General features: G+C 40.1%; 1 protein-coding gene across 1 annotated transcript in view; it reads right to left on the reverse strand.

Annotated features, from left to right (window-relative positions):
• Positions 1-245: 245 nt before the first annotated feature.
• Positions 246-17,897, reverse strand: part of LOC149256062 (uncharacterized) — a 37,206-nt gene continuing 19,554 nt past the window's right edge. The window contains exon 2 of the mRNA XM_089457377.1: positions 246-703. Coding sequence (XP_089313503.1) covers positions 542-703 — 162 coding nt within the window. The 3' untranslated portion in view covers positions 246-541. The remainder of the gene's footprint in view (positions 704-17,897) is intronic.

Below are 17,897 nucleotides of genomic sequence, written 5' to 3' on the forward strand. Positions count from 1 at the left end.
ACAACTAATAAAGATTCTCTTAATTGTGCTGAATTGTAAACCATAAACTGGAAGAGCTATACGCAAAGCAGTCCAGATTGACATATTCCAGTAAAACCAAGACAACAAATGACAATTGTATCTTGCATGGTTTGTTATAATCTGCCAGATGGGCTGATTGTTACAGCGTTAAGGACCTACAACAGCAGAAATTAATTTACATCTTCGACTAAAGAAGTATATCTTTATAAACAAACAAAAAGAGGTAGAGAATGAAACAGCATAATATTAGTGGCCAATAAATATGAGCATTTACAACCAAAAAGAAAACGAAATGTGGTTAAGTTCTCAATGAACAAACAACCCTCCTTTGATCTCACATAAAATGGAACACAAATTTTGTATTTGAGACAATGATTCGTATAATCAAACCATCACGAGTATGGTCCAAATAGAACACAGACTAGTGTTCCTGGTCGGTATATGGTAGTTTGAAAGCACGAAGTATAAAAAATGTTAATTCATCACTTCTTGAACACAATAAAAGCTGAGAACTGGCAGCTCAGGACTGAACTCGTCCCTCCAACTGCCGGGATTGTTGGGGAGCAGAGGAAGGTGGTGGATGATAGATAACAATAGGTGGCCTAAGAGCACGTGATGCAGCATGTGCCTGCATTCTAGCATTGTACATTTCTTCAGTTTCAACTGCAACAAGCCTCTTTACCTGAAAAACAAAAATGTAATGCTTTAAATCATGTTAAATTTCTAATACCCAGCTGCTAATTTAATAAAATTCTGCAATGAAGAAACTGAAAACTGAACTCCAAACACTTTTATTAAGTATGCTGAGAATTCTAACAAATAATAGCAGCAGAAAATAAATTCATGAAGACACAAGCAATCAATAAAACAATACACCAAAACATTACTCAAGAAACCCCAACTGGGGAAAACCTGCCAACTTGTGTGTTTTTATTATTCTGCTCAACAAAGATCTCAAATAATTATTACAAATCAGAGGGAAAATTTTCCCTTCAATTCGTTGTTCCTCTACACACTCTTATCCAACTTGACCTCCTTGTCTGCGCAGCTGTTACAGCTAACTCGGCCCTCCTTGTTTGCACAGCTGTTACAGGCTAACTCGGCCCTCCTGTCTGCACAGTTGTTATAGGCTAACTCGCAGTTGTTAAAGGCTAACACAGCCTCTCTACACAAGCTAACTCGGCCCTGAAAGAAAAATATGTTGATTGAAGAAATCACTGAGGCTATTCAGCCCCTCTTCCCACCCTAATGCGCTGATCTGGAAACCCTTCTTCGCTAGCTGAAACACACAATTCTCCAGTGCAATATCATGTGCTAAGCCTTAACATCACTTGTGGGTCCCTCTGCCAAATTTAGCGCACTTCTAAAATTAGCAAAACCAGTGTTGTGGGGAGTGCCCCCCACCCTCCCTCCCCCCATCCAACTCCCAATCAGCGCTCCAGGCGGGAGCGGATCGGGAGCACGCTCCCAAAAATTAAAATAAAAACAAAAACAAAACAAAACAAAAAAATCGCTCCCTACCTATTTCCGGATCAAATTGGGGAGCGTCGCTCCCAAAGCAATTTTTATAGCTCAGGAGCGGTCAGGGAGTGATCGCTCCTGACTGCTCCCGGCAGCATGAGCGACGCCCAAAAAAATCGCGTTGAAAATTAAAGAACTACAAGAACACCATTTCAAATAAGATATTTATGAATAAATTAAGATAACAAAACCAATTCAACAAAAGAAAATATTAAAAAATAAACAAACAACTAAAAAAAAGGGAGAGAAGGGAGGAAAGGGAGGGAGGGAGCGAATATAAATAAACCCTCCCTCCAATGAATTTCATTATTTTAGAAATTGAGAGAGTGAGAGTGAGAGTGAGAGTGAGAGTGAGAGCAAGAGAGAATAAGAGAGCAAGAGAAAGTAAGAGAGAGTGAGAAGCAAGAGAGAGTGAGGGGCAGGAGAGAACGAGAGTGAGAGCAAGGAGCAAGGAGAGAGCAAGTGCCAAGGAGCAAGGAGCAAGAGAAAGCAAGGAAAAAGGAGAGAGCAAAGAGAAAGGAGCAAGGATTTGCAAGGGGATATTGGAAGCCAAAGAGGTAGACTCTATTCTAGCAATTTTTTTTTTAATGTTCAATCCTAAATAAATAAATAATTTTTTTTCTCCCATTCCCATTTCATTTTTTTGCAGATTCAAAACTTCAAATTTCAAATATCAGGGTTGTATTTCTTGGCATTTTCTTCTTCTTGGTTCCTTTTTTGGTTATTATGGTGTTGGAGAGTAGAAAGTGGAGGGTTGAAAATGAAGAAGGCGATGAAGAAGTGGGTCATAATGGATTTGATGAAAACCCGGAGAGGAGGAATTGGAGGAGAGTGAACATGGGTCTCAAAAAAATAAACAAGACCAAACTCCATTGTGGAAATATGTTAATAGGTCTGAAGCAGAAAAAGGGGGTGGAACCACTAAATTTCATTGCCCCAATTGCAACAATAATTACATAGGTTCATGCACCCGTGCCAGAAAGCCCTCTGCGGGAAAAGGCCATGGGATGGAGATAAACAAATAAGAATCAAAACTTGTACAGGTGTGTCAGCAGCAGATAAAGCCAAATGCATAAGGGAAGAGGAGGAAGCCCAATACAAATCTAAAAAGTCAAAGGGTTTCTTTGAACCAAGCTCACAATCACATGCACAAAGAACTCCTTCAGCATCCTCCCAAGGCAGTGGATATGGAGACACAGCGTCACCAAGTTTAAGGCGTAGACGCATATCAGATTTCCTTGATGAAGGGTGTAGGAATGATGTGGATTCAAAAGTTTACAGGGTTCTCTATGCATGTGGGATACCATTCAATGTTCTTCGCTCACCTTATTGGCACGAAATGGTTTCTGCCATAAATGATGCCCCTAAACGATACAAGAGCCCTAGAAGACCACCACGATCTGCCACATGAAGTAGTAGATAATAGATTTACAGTTTACTTGTCTTTTATAGTTTCTAGTAGTTTTCATAACTATTGACTCTTTCATATTTATTATGATATTTTTTGTAAACAATATATGACAATTTAAGTTTGAAGTTTGAAGTTGGCAATTATAACTCATTGGTAATGATTCTGAATTATGAATATGATGCTTCATGAAAGTTGTTTCATTTCGTTTCATTTTATAACATTTCATTTCATGTTAGATATTATTTCTTGTAATGGTTGCTTAGCTTACAACTTTGGTGATCAATGATGATAAATGTTATATATTGAATTTTCAATTTTGAAAGCTTGAAGTTGAAACTTTAAGATTTATGAATCATGATGCATGAGACTCAATATGTTGTATGTTACTAACTTGTGGATGTGATTGATGAAGATTATAACTTCTAGATGATTGTTGTTATATAGTTCAATGATCAATCTATGTTTTTTAATGTCTTTTTATGTTTTTTATATCTAATTCATCATTCTACATGTTTTTGTTAACATATATGTATCAAAATATAAAAATATTAGAATAATGCTATTTTAGTGTTTAATGCTCATTTATGTAGATAAGATCGCATGTGATCTTATTAGCAGTTTCTTAACTTGTTGTTTCTATTTCTTAGTAGAAACCTATTGTTTTTGTAAATACATTTGTATTATTTATTGAGCTTCATTGCTCATTGTAAATCAAGTCAATCCATTCATTGTTTGAAAAATTTCGTGCTTCATTTCGAAATCACTCTCTAGGAGTCTGGAAAAAAAAAAATTAATGGGTACATTCACAGAGTATTAATCGAATCACTGTTGTTTTGATCTGACGTTGTTGATCATCCGATGGGGTTGGGATTTTAATATCTCTAGACGTGAATATTTTCATGATTGTAGCCAAATTCTCTTAAGAAGACCGAGAATCATCATTGTGAGATTGCTGCCATCGCCATTTGGTCCCCGAGATCCCGAATTGAAGCGGATGATTTCTGTGAGGGTGAACGATCTCGTCGCTAATTCGCACTTTTGTTTTGTATCGTGGGTTTTCACAAGGACCGACTTTAGTGTTTTCTTGTGGCAGGAAAGCAATTCTTCGTTTTCGTCCTGCGATTTGTTCGTTTTGGCGTCAACCTACAGAAAATCTGGAAAACGTTATTTTTACGCTCATTTTGCCTTGCATTTCGGCATCGTCAGAGGTTACGATCCGTCTAGGAATATCCATACGCAGCAAATCTCCTCTGTAAATTTCGGTGGGCTGGTCACCACAATTTCTGGTTGAGGAAGTCTTAAGGCAGCGAAAGGATACTGAGACCCAGTCTGCGGTACATCAGCGAGGCGTTTGGGTTTTGTCTAGAGGCCCTAGGGCCAGAATTTCTATGTGGTTTCGTATTGGTCAACGCATTCTGCTCAAGAGCCGCGGAAGTCTCTTGTGGTATGTTTGGACACTCCAAGCTTGAGAAAAAAGGGTTCTGAGACGCGTTCTTGCAATTTCAGTAGGCTGCGGCAGCACATTTTTTGTGCTTTATTTGTGAAATTTCTGGTTTCGTAATTGGACTTCATACGCAACGGTGAAGTTTCTGCTTAAGTATGTTACTCGTTGAACTTTCTCATTTTCGACAGCCGCTTCTTTGCCAAAATGTATAGGATTTTGGAATTTTTTGAAGGCGTGACAACTGCATGAAGAACTGAATTGATTGCATCTCTGCAAATACACTTGCCGAACGGATGTTTTACGGCATTTTGCTAGCAATTCATGCATTAAGCTAGTTGTCCGAGGTTAAAGCTGAAGGAATTAGGGCACTTCTATATCTCGTTTTTTCTCTCCGAGGCTACCTAGGGCAACAGCAAATCCCCTTCTTTATCTGTCAGATTTTGTCCGGATCAACCGACATCTGCATTGAAATTCGTGTTGTTGTTTTCTGTGTCTTGGGAAACGTGCAAATGGCCTTGCTAACCAACCTGATGTTGGAAGGCAGTCAGCGCTTTAATGGCACCAATTATAACATCTGGAAACAGAGAATGTTGACCATTTTTTAATATAGGCGTCTTGACCAGCTCGTTTTGGGCAAAGAGCTCAGTCCTGGTACACCTGGTGCAGATCAAGATAAGTTTGATGATCGAAATCGAGAGGCTGTTATGTTTCTCAAACTCTCTGTGACTCATGATCAGTTACAACAAATTCCTTTCGGCAAGACAGCTGCCAAAATCTGGCAACATTTGAAGGTATTGCACGAGACATCCGACAAAAGCAAAGCTTTCCTTTCAAAGAATCAGTTGTTCTCCATCATGATGGACGAATGTATGTCTTTATAGGAACATCTTAACAAGATTAAAGGCATTCGAGATCAGCTCGAAGCCATTGGTCGAACCATGGAGGAAGAAGATATGGTAGTCATCACTCTGAAAAGTCTACCAAAACCTTATGAGCACTTCATAGAAACACTCAACATTACCTCCACTAATGTTGATCTGAAGTTTCCGGAGTTATGCACCAAACTCATGTAGCAAGATCGATGGAAACAACAGTTTGGCAGTGGTTCTTCATCAGCCTCCTCAAAAAATGCTTTTGCTGCCAAATATCAGTCCTCTCAGTGCTTTCAGCAGAAAGGTTCTTCTCAGCCTTCTAGTCCTGCTAAGAAGAAAAATGTGCAGTGTAATTACTATCACAAGTTCGGCCACATGAAGAAAGATTGCCAACAGAGGATTGCTTCTGAACAGAAGAAGCAGGGAGGGTCTCATCAGAAAGCGAATGTTGCAGAACATTCCGAGCAGAATGAATCTGCCTTTTACGCCTTTATGGCTAAGAGGTCCTCAGATCATGCCCCGTCTTTTGCTTGGTACATTAACTCTAGTGCATCACATCATTTCTCTCACAGGCATGACTGGTTTACTGACTTCTCATCTTTTAGTGATTCTGTGGTATTCGGCGGAGGAGAGGAGTACACAGTGGTTGGCAGAGGTATAGTTCAGATCTAGTGTGATGGGTGCACACTCATCTTCCTGAATGTGTACTATGTTCCTGGTATGGAAATTAATTTGTTGTCTGTTAGCCAGATTATGAGGAACTCTCCTCAGCTCGACGTGGTGTTCAGTGTGCACAAGTGCTCCATTATTGACAGGGAAACTCGTCTTACGGTTGCTGTTGGCCTAGAGGATCATGGCCTACACAGGATTCTTGACACTGGTGACTCTCCAGAAGTGGCTCTAGCAGCACGTGTTTCTCCCATCGGCACTTTGTGGCATCAGAGATATGGGCATCTAAACATCCAGTATCTCTCTCAACTATCTCGGAAGGGACTTGTGTCAGGGTAACCTGATATTCAGACTCACCATTTGGGAGCGTGCGGCGCCTGTCAAGCTGGCAAGCAACATCAGTCTTCATTGAAGGATGGCGAATTTTGGAGCGCATCTAAGGTACTCTAGTTAATTCGTGTTGATATTTGTGGTCCTATGGATACATCTTCAATTACTGGTTGCAAATATTTTTTGCTTATTGTAGATGATTTCAATAGAAAGATGTGGGTGTACTTTCTAAAACATAAATCTGATGTATTTAGTATCTTTCAGAAGTTTAAGTCCTTAGTTGAAAAAGAGTTTGGTTGTAATATGATAAATCTTAGGACAGATAACGGGGGGGAATTTTGTTCTTCTGCTTTCTCCAACTTCTGTGATACCCATGGCATCGAACGCGAGTTAACTACACCCTACACTCCTCAGAAGAACAGTGTTGTCGAATGTCGCAACCGTGCGGTTGTTGAAATGGCTCGTTCCATGTTACAACACAGGAGTGTTCCGAACAAATTTTGGGCTAAAGAAGTGTTTACTGTTGTCTATCTTCTTAACCGATCACCTACTCAGGCTGTTAAGGGGAAGACTCCAGAAGAGGTTTGGTCTGGTCGTAAGCCTAAGATCAGTCACCTCAAAGTGTTTGGCTCAGTTGCATATGTTTGGATTCCAGCTGCTAAGCGCTCTAAGTTGGATTCCAAAAGCCATAAACTCATAATGACAGGGTATAGTGATCACCACAAGGCCTATAGGCTGATAGATATAGACATTGGTCGTCTTATCTTCAGCCGGGACGTAGTATTTGATGAAGACAGAGGGTTCTTTCAATCCCCTCCTTCTGAGTAGTGTTCTGAGGATCAGCTTCACAGTGTTCTTCTTCCGTTACGTCCACCTGATGGGAGGGATGATGCAGCATCAGTATTTGATGATGCACTACTTGAGTTCCCTCCGGAAAATAATCCTCCTCTCATTGCTCCTGTTGTTCCTGAGCCTTCTCCACCTACTCCAGATATTGGTTCTTCTACTCTCTGGCCTAAATGGTGGGCTAAAATTATTGGTGATCTCCGGGATAATGAGCTCCTTGAAGGTAGAACTTCCAAAAATAAGAGCAAACAGCAACCTCTAGTAAATTTTGCTCTTATGGCTAACCTACACAGCGTTTTCGAGCCTCAAACCTATTCAGAGGCTAAGGGTATACCTGAGTGGGGATAGGTTATGGAAGCTGAATTCCAGAGTCTTCAGAAGAATCACAGTTGGACCCTTTCTAATCTTCCTGCAGGGAAGAAGCCCATTCGCTGCAACTGGGTGTATAAAGTGAAATACAAAGCTGACGGAACCCTAGACAAGTATAAGGCTCGCCTTGTTGCTCGAGGGTTCTCATAGAAGGAAGGCATAGACTATGAGGAAACTTTTGCTCCTACCGCCAAGATGAGTACCATACGGCTCGTCCTTGCCTTAGCAGCACAATTCAGCTGGAAAGTCCATCAGATGGATGTAAACAGTGATTTTTTGAGTGGTGACTTACAGGAAGAAGTCTACATGACGTAGCCTCCAGGATTCAAGGTTGCCAGTCAAGAACAGAAAGTTTGTAGATTAGTCAAAGCACTCTATGGTCTGAAACAAGCCCCCCAGGCTTGGTACATGAAAATTGATAAGCACCTAACAGATCATGGCTTTCAGCGGAGTCCATCTGATGCAAACCTGTATATCAAACATACTGGTGATGATATTCTGTTTGTGGTTGTCTATGTGGATGACCTTATCATTACTGGCAGTTCAGCGCATTTGATCCATGGGATCAAACAGGATTTGTGCAGCACTTTTGATATGACAAATTTGGGACTTCTTCATTACTGTTTGGGGGTTGAAGTCTGGCAGACTAAGAACAACATCTTTCTCTCTCAGTCCAAGTATGCCAGAAGTCTTGTGGACAGGTTTAGAATGCAGGATTGCAAACCTGCCACGACTCCTATGGAACCAGGCTCAAACTTTCAGCTCAGTCATCCTCACCACTTGTAGATGAATCTTTATTCAGGTAATTAGTGGGCAGCCTCATCTACCTTACTGCCGCTAGACCTGATATCAGTTTTGTAGTGAGCTACATTTCACGCTTCATGACAGCTCCTAAGGTTGATCATTGGATAGCAACGAAGCGTGTGCTGCGTTATGTGAGTGGCACTCTTGATTATGGACTTTTGTACACTCAGAGTTCAGATCCTACACTCAGTGGTTACACAGAGTCCAATTGGGCAGGTTCGGTTGATGACCATAAATCTACAGTTGGGTATGTGTTTAGTTTGGGATCAGGTGCTGTCACATGGACTAGTAAGAAGCAGCAGGCAGTGGCTCTCTCCTCGACAGAAGCAGAGTATCAAGGAGCAGTTAAGGCATCTTGTTAGGCAGTTTGGCTTCGACGTATGCTTGCGAATATGCATATTTCCCAGGCAGGTCCTACTCCCTTGTTCTGTGATAATCAGGGAGTGCTCAAACTCGCCAAGAATCCAGTCTTCCATGAACGAACAAAGCATGTGGAAACCCATTGTCACTACATTCGACAGCTTGTTGAAGACGGATCCATTCAGTTGTTGTATGTTCCCACCACAGAGCAGCGAGCGGACATCTTCACCTAGCCCCTTAGTCCTTATAAGTTTGTAAAATTCAGAGGGTCTATAGGTGTTGTAAATAGATTGAGCATTAAGGGAGGGTATTAGAATAATGCTATTTTAGTGTTTAATGCTCATTTATGTAGATAAGATCGTATGTGATCTTATTAGCAGTTTCTTATTAGAAACATGTTGTTTCTATTTCTTAGTAGAAACCTGTTGTTTCTGTAAATACATTGTATTATTTATTGAGCTTCATTGCTCATTGTAAATCAATTCAATCCATTCATTGATCAAAAAAATATATAAAAAATATATATATATATATATATATATATTATATAAAAAACGCTCCGGGATTCGCTCCCAAACCGAGAGCTTCTGAAAATGTCGCTCCCGCACCTGCTTTCGCTCCCGCTTCCAAGTAACACTGAGCAAAACCCTTCCATATCTAACTCCAATTAACACTCCCTCTTAGAAACGAAGGTGTTTTGTACTGCACCCAATTTATCTCTGAGGTAAACATATCTGCCCCTTGCCAATGACTTGGTCAATATATTTGTTGTCTGTTCTATGTAGGCACATGCTAGAGTCTGACTTTACCTCTCTGAACACAATCTCTGATATGGTGGTACCTGATCTTGATGTGCTTGGAGCAGTCATGAAACACTGGATTTTCAAAAAGCTTGATGCAACTCTGTTAAAATTGGCAACTAGGGCCAAACTCCATGTGGGTCATCTTATTAACGGAAGCTGATATTTTTCTTGGATCCCTCTCATCAAGAGGTGTAGGATTGATCTAAAGATCATCCGATTCCGATAAGTATTCATGGAGATATGAATTTATTTGTGTTATGGGACAATTCGTCAAGGTCGGCCAGCAACCAAATAACCCCCTCTTGTGCTCTACGTTTTAGTATAAATAGAAGAGGACTTTAAGTCATTTGACACACTCACTCTTGTGATCTCTCTTTATCCTATTTTTGGGTTTGATGAAGATGAGATCTAGAGGGAGTGCCCTAGGATATACGCTGGCCTAATGATGCCCAAATCCGTTGTTAAAGGAAAAAGCCTCATGATGCCCTAATGCCCTAAGGAAGATCAAATCACAGCCATGGAAGGAGATACTCTAAAACGTTGTCAAGAAGGTGAAGGATGATCCCATTACGCTTCAAGGAGAGACCTATATGCTAAGCAACCTAACGTTGTCCTAAAGGGGTCATATCCACAGAGAAAGAAGACTCCTAGGCCACAGTCAATGAGGGTTTCATTGGCACCAAAAGGAGGCATGTATTCGCTGTAAAGAGAAAGGCTTGACAAGCTCTAAACGCAGTTCGATCAAGTGTCACAATCTGATACCATAAACGCAGTCAAGGGAGAGATGCACACACAGTCAAGGAAGAGAGTTATATGCTGTCCAAGGAAGGGATTTAATCCGCAGTTTTAATGCAGTCAAGAGGCACTATTACGTAGCCCAATCTAGGAGCCCTAATCTGCAGTTTGATGAGGCTCCTATCTACCCTAACAGCAGTCCAAGAAGGAGGTTCAAGCCACTGCTAATAAGGTTCCTAGCAGGTGTCAAATTGTCCATTAAATCATTTTCCAAACAGAGGTTTAAGATGCATTCTGGTATGCCCTCATCCGCTGTCAAAGGAGGGCCAGTGTTGCCCTTTGTCACAGTCCTAATAGAGGACATCCTGGCTGCAGCAAATATAGGAGGAAAACCTTAATTGAAGGAGCCCTTATCTATGTATGAAAAGACCCTTAGACACAGCAAGGAAAGTGGATCTAAAACTGCAGCAAGAGTTATTGTATTACAGCAAGATGCTTGGACATGATTTGTTCCTAGGACTGTTCACTTGGTTGGTGAATCAAAGTGCTGACAGCAAAGTCAAGTATAGCAATCAGCGTTGTAACAAGATTATGTCTGGGTATGTATAAAGGGTTCATGAGATCTGTTGGAAGAATCTCTTGTTGCAGCTAGTTGCTTTGCTAGGCTGCAAGCCATAGCAAGCAGCTAAGGCTGTTCCATCACAGAGCTACAGTATTGCCATATGTAGCATGTAGGTGACAGCAATACAGCAGTGCAACTGATGATGAAGTGCGGCATAGCAGTCATTGAGTGCAGATCAGTGATGGTGCAGCATTGAGTGCAGATCAGCGATGAGTACAACATTAGGTGCAGATCCTTGATAAGAGCAGCGCAATGATTGGAGCAGCACAGTGACAGGAGCAACAACATGAAATGCATAGTATGGTCATTGGGTCCAGCACTGTGATGATAAGTGCAGCACGGTGAGGTGCAGCAAGTGGACGAGATGCGGCACTATGATAGGTGAAGAAGTCACCTTAAAGAGTCAGTTGAAGCAGCATGTCTTCAACTGATCTCATGTAGATATAGAAAGTCTTCAACTGATCTCATGTAAATATAGAAAGTCAAAGTGTTGACTTTTGTTGTAAATGTACTATCTCTCTCTCTCTCTGCTGAACTATTGAAGAACATAGAAGAATAATTGATCAAGGGTTTCCCCACATTGGGGTTTGTCCCTGACTAGCACCAAATCTTGTGTCCTCTTGTCTTGGCTTGTCTTTTGCGATTTATGTTCTATCTGTAGTTTACTTTAATGCTGATGTGATTGCTAATTTGGAAAAAATATTGAGCTAACTATGAAAATTGAAATAAATTGCTCTAAGCATAGAACATACCTAAAATTAACAAGCTCTGATTATCACAGTTTATAACTGTGGGCTCCAACCTCTGACTGAACAACTCGACAAGTAGCTTCCTCAACCAAAAAGCTTTGCAAGCTACCAAGCTGGCAGCGATGTGCTCGGCCTCAGCTGAGCTCAATGCCACGGATCTCTACTTCCTACTAAACCTACAAAATAGAGGAATTTTAGCATAATTCAAACGGTGAAAGAAACAAAGACCTTTCGACCGATCACAAGCCTTCCAGTCTACTAAAAGAACCTCCATCTCATTGCCATGAGGTCAATGATCCCATTAAAAACAGGTTAACTGGAGGGGCCATGATTGGAAAACAAATTGAAGAATATCAGGTTAATCAAAACAAAAGGTCTACATTGGTCAAATTATTATCATCACCGCCTACTGGTAAGAAAGGTAAAAAAATAAGAGAAGGAAGAGGTCTAATGGCCTGAAGTAGCGTGATGGTCAGATAAGTCAAAATCTTAGTCTTTCCAGAATTCAGCATGGCACATCCGAAAAGCAACCAAACCCACCTGAAAGTCGGCAGATGCTCAAATTATACTACAGGGATGACATTTGATGCCATAGGGCATCTTTTGTATAGTATCTCTAACCCTACTCCCTTTAATTTATGTCATTAGATAGTTTTCTTTTTATGCACTAATGTTTTATGTCTTTACGTTTTAGTTTGTTAGAGTAGATTTTTTTATTCCAACAGATATTCTATATATGCATGATGATTTTGATTATGAGTGGATATTTATTTGATGGACTTTTGTTTTCTTGGATAATTAGGTAAATATTATGATGGTCTATAACGAACAGGCATTCCCCCTTTGAGGGTTGAATTTGAAATTATCTAAGTGATTTTGAAATAATTTAAACTATTTGCCTAAATTATTTTATTACAAATCATTTGGTCTACTAGATCATATTGTGTCGTAGAATTGGGTAAATATTATGATGTTCTATAACGAACGGGCATTCCCCCTTTGAGGGTTGAATTTGAATTATCTGATATAAAAAATATTTTAGTGCATGGTCCCTCGCAATCAGACACCATGGCTAAAGTATTTGAGAGTGGAAAAATAATTAATCCCCTCAAGTGTCAATTAATTAATTTTTTTGGCAAAATAAAAATTAAATCCTAAGCCAGAAAATTAATTAATTTAGAGTCAAAAAATTAAAATTAGAGAAATTAATTTCTCCAAGTGGAAAATGACCAAAAAATTCGAGTCATGAAAAAGTCAAATTTTGGAGGTCCCCACCAAGGCAAAAATGGATTTTTTAAGAAAAATTAAGCCCTTGGACCTTGGTGGTTAAGTCAAAGTCAATTTTTTGAGGAAATTAATCCAAAATAATTATTTTTGGATTAATAAAAAATGGTTTTAATGAGAAATTCGAAAATTCCTCAAAAATAAATATTTTCGACGACAGAGATTAAAAGTTGATCAAATATTTATCGACGGTTGAGATTATTTTGACAGAGATCAAGCCAACTAGTCGTTATTTTCCACTTGGAGGATTCATCTATAAATTAGAAGCCATTTGCTTCTCAAAACAATGATAGTGACTCTGGTCTAAATGTAATTTTGTAATACTAGTGTGAAGCCACTGTTCTGTTGGGAACGTTTGAAATTCATAATAAAAGACTTTGGGGTTCAGTTCATGGTGTCTTTGTCTCATTGATCTGTGGTACATGTTGGGTATGTGCTTTCCTATATTGTGCTTCAATATTATATGAATTGTTATTTCATTTGTCGATGATAGGAACATTTTATTGGTAAGTTTTGGGCTTATCTTATGAATTGTTATTTCATTTGTCGATGATAGGAACATTTTATTGGTAAGTTTTGGGCTTATCTTAGGTGATCTGATTCATTGTATGATCTAATAGTTTTCTCTTAAGAAATATATAGAGTTTGCAGGTTCCCCAACCCTTGGGCTCCAAGTTCGTAGACTATAGGCACAGGCCGACCTTGTTTGGGCTTCAAGAAATTTATGTGATTTTCTTACTTTGTTAATGTTGTGGTTAACATCTATCTTTCGAAATGCATCAAGCTATTGTCATTATCTATCTTTCGAAATGCATCAAGCTATTTAAAAATCTTTCAATTTTTTGTAACCCTTATTTTGAGGTTTGGGAATTTATTTTCAAATATTGTATATATTGGGGTTTTGGGTACTCTTATTTTCATTTGTGCAGGTGAGATCCAAGCCATTTGAAGAAAAATTGTTGGGGTTTGAGCTAGATCTAGGCCCTTGAGGGTAAGATCTAGTCTCCAAATTTGTTTTGCAGGGCCAACACCAAAGGAAATTGAACAAATTTGAAGATCTGAAGCTAATTCACATTTTTGCGAGGGTTTATATAATTTTTTTAGGGCCTCCAGGCCCGGCATGGCCCTCTAGCCTAGTTGTCTACCCTTCTAGACCTAGCCACAGGCCAAACCTGGCCTCTTCTTCCTTGTCGTGGCCCCCATCAGCGTTGACGTCAACCTTTTTAAGCCTTTAGGCCTGGCCACAGGGCTTACAGCCTCCTTCCAGCCCTCCATCCCTCCTCTTCCCTCATCCGCTAGCCTGCCCTCTTCTCCACTTTTACCCGTAGTCGTCAAGCCCTAGGCTTTTTCCTCTTGGTCACAGGCCCTCTAAGCCTTGCAGTAACCCTTCCTTGGCCTTTAAGCCTTGGTCACAGGCCCTTTGGGCCTCCCCATCCCCTCGACCTCCTTCCTTCTCCATGTCGCAAGCCTTCTAGGCAAGCCTCAACCTGCCTTCTGCTACCCCTTCTCATCCTCTGCTCCCTCTCCCGTGGCCTCTTTCTCCCTTATCCTTCCTCGGCAACCTCCTCCAACCCTGTCGCAGACTTAGCAGCCTTCCTTAGGCCTATCGTGAGCCTCTCCTTTACATCCTCCTCCTTCTTTCCCCTTTGCTATCCCCTTGGCAGCATGTCACAGCCCTTAGAGGGTTGTCCTTCCCTTGTTGTGGTCCTAACAAAGCCTCTAGCCCTTTGTCGTTGCCTTTCCCTTAAAGCCGCAGGCCTAATAGGTTTTGAGGCCCCTCTTCTAGCCTTCATCCTTGCCTCATTTGCCTCTCTCAATCTCTGTGGGTGATCTTTTAAGTTCTGAGCTAATCTATTAGTGTTTTGCAACAGTATTGGTCACAATTTTGGTGGTTGTAGGTGACCTAACCATTGAGAGAAGTTGGGAAAGTTTCTTCAAAGCCTTGAGTGTAAGGGTTTGATCTCTAAACCCTAAGTTCCCTCATTGTCTTATTACAGCAATCTAATAAGATCCATACTAATGATAAAGGTCTCACTTAATTAGCATAAAATCAACCATTAATGTGTCTATTGTACTAATAAGTGAATTTGCTTTTATTAGGTACTCATTATTTGGTTAATTTCATGACTGTCATCTCTGTTGTGATTACTTACTGAAGTCTGATATATTTGACAGTGGTATTGGCATCATAAGATATCCTAACTTCTTAAGAGATCAGTGATTGGCAAAGTAGTTATGATAGTAGGATAGCTCACTTGTATTTTGCATGCTCATCTTGGCATTTAAAGTGTGCTAGCATAAGTTTACTCGTCGTTATAAAGTTAATTTGTGGCTCACTGATAAGATCATAAGGAACATAAAGCGCTTATACTTGTTCTTGCTCCATTGGTATGTTAGCATTGAAGTGAGTTTATTATTGGGCTAATTGTTAAATTGCTTCTATTGTTTCTAAGGCACTAACACATTGTTGTCTTGTGTGGTTTCAAAAGGTTTCTAATTCATATCTAATAAACTCACTCCATAAAAGCACATTCATCTCATAATCTAATAATCTTGATTGCCTAAGTGAATAGATCTAATATTGGTATCTATTGTTTCCTCACACATTGGCATATCTTGGAAGGCTTTCTAATTGCATAAGAGCATTGACAATCTTGTTGTCCATCTTGAGTAATTGGCATCTTGTGTTGGGAATCATTGGCTAATTGGATAAATGCTCTAATTGTCATTGGATTTATAGTTCATGTTTTAAGTGGATATCTATTGTGAAACTCTATATTGGTGAATCATTGTGAAGAGCATCTATTTCATTCTTGGGCAATTGTATCTTTTGGTTATCTCTTGTATCTTGTTGGCACTTGTTAAGTTAGCACTTTGTCTTGTTTAAGATTGTCTCTCAATTCATTGTTAAGTACTCTTGTTATAAGATAATCAACACTAAGTACTTAAAGAACACTAAACACTCTTAACTCAAGAAAACACTCAATAATCTTGCATTAGCATCTTAAGCAAGTCTTGCATTTAATAACTTACCTCCAAACATAAGCTTGGTTGATAGAGAATAGAACCACCTTTCCCATCTAGCTTGAGGATCCTAGCACTAAGTGGTTAACACGGTGGCCTTGCAATTGTCAAAGTCACCGTCTCTGCAATGTTGAGGGCACCAAGTGGTTAGTACCAAAGGGGAGGTATCATTAATCAAGCCTTTCATTGCTTCCCCTTGGTCTCTTTCTCACAAACTACTCTAGAGACTAACTTCAAAATAGTTAAGGGGGAGAATCTACCTAAAATAGGAATTTAATTAAAAGTAACCAAGATCCTTCCATCACACCTAAGTCTTAGGATTTTTAATTAAAAGTAACCAAGATCCTTGCATCACACCTAAGTCTTAGGATTTGCATAACATATAGGATAGTTAATCATTCAAGCAACGGTTGTTCATCCAGTTACTTGGTCTTTAATTGATATAAAGCAAGAAATTGACTCCATAAGGCACTGGTCTCACATCTAAATCTAATCTAATCTATAAATCTTGCTAAATCAACCAAGTGGCTAGGCCATTCAATCGTGTCTCCCAGACTCGTTGGTTGTCAACTTGTCTTTCATTTCCATCTTCTATAGGGACTACCCCCATAGCCTGTTGTTGGGAGACAACTAGAATGGAGAGGTCGGGGATCAGAGTGATAGCCCCCAACCTAAGTTGTTGTCACACCGTGCTTGTACAATTTGAGCGACAACAAGGCTCATGCATTATTTCCTTGGGTTGGAGGTTTGGTAGAGAAATGGACAAATTTTCTTAGGGCAGGGAAAGTACACTCTGGAGACTCTCAAGAGAATCCATATGCAGGCCCATGGCCACACCTTTGGTCACAAACTAGACGAAGGTAAATGCTAACAGAGCAGAGTGAATTGATACCTCTCTATTGGCAGCTTATAGGGTCATTGATGTATCTGGTGAACACATGACCAAACATTTTCTATGCAGTGAACCAGTTAAGTTAATTCATGGTAGAGCCTACTAGAGTATAGCGGGTTGTTTCTAAACATATTCTCAGATACCTCAAAGGCACAGTCAATTATGAGTTGTTGTACAAACAGGTTGATGGAGTGAAGTTGGAAAACTTCACAAATGCATATTGAGGAGGGGGTTCCACAGACAGGAAGAGTACTTCTAGTTGTGCCTTCAATGTTGGGTGAGCAATCGTTTCCTGGTTCAGCACAAAGCAGAGATCAGTGGCACTGAACTCAGGAGAGGCCAAATACATGTCTGCCATCCTGGCAGCTTATGAGGCCATCTGGTTGACGAAGCTACTTGTTGGACTCTTTAGTCAAAGGTTGGAGCCTACAGTCATACACTGTGATAATCAAAGTTGCATTAAGCTCTCTAACAATCCAGTGTTCCATGACCGCTCCAAGCACATCGAGATCAGGTACCATCATATCAGAGACTATGTTTAGAGGGGCAAGATCAGACTTCAATGCATTCCTACAGCAGAGCAAACAACAAATATATTGACTAAGGCTTTGCCTAGAGGGAGCTTTGTCTATTTCAAGGACAAACTGGGTGTAGTTCAGAACACCTTCCTCTCTAAGAGGGAGTGTTAAATGAAGTTAGAGGAGGAAGGGTTTTGCCAAATTTAGCAGGTGCACTAAATTTGGCAGAGGGACCCACAAGTGGGGCCAAGGTGCAGAAATTACTTTTTCTATTGTTTTTTACTTAGGAAAATTTAAATTTTCCTATAGTCAAAAGTTGGATCGATCTCAGCCATTCGTGGCAATGGTGGACCCGAGTTGACTTTTAAGACGGAAAAGGGCACAAAAATTGGTCATTAAGCACTAGAAGATCTTGGTGGTCAACTCAGCAAGGGAGAAGAGTATTCAGCTCAGTACTAGGATTTCAAATCAGTGACTTAGAGAGAAGAGAGAGGTTGATTCAGTGTTAGATCACTTCCAGCAATTCGCAGACTTCTTCAGAGGCCAAGATTAGGGAATAGAAGAGGTCGTACAAGACATACGAGTTCATACAAGGGCGCAGAAGTGAGGCTAAGATTGTGAGA

The sequence above is a fragment of the Pinus tabuliformis genome, chromosome 7, assembly GCF_031772625.1.
Source record: "Pinus tabuliformis cultivar Carrire ecotype Pingquan chromosome 7, CPIR1, whole genome shotgun sequence".
In the NCBI taxonomy this organism is placed as follows: domain Eukaryota; kingdom Viridiplantae; phylum Streptophyta; class Pinopsida; order Pinales; family Pinaceae; genus Pinus; species Pinus tabuliformis.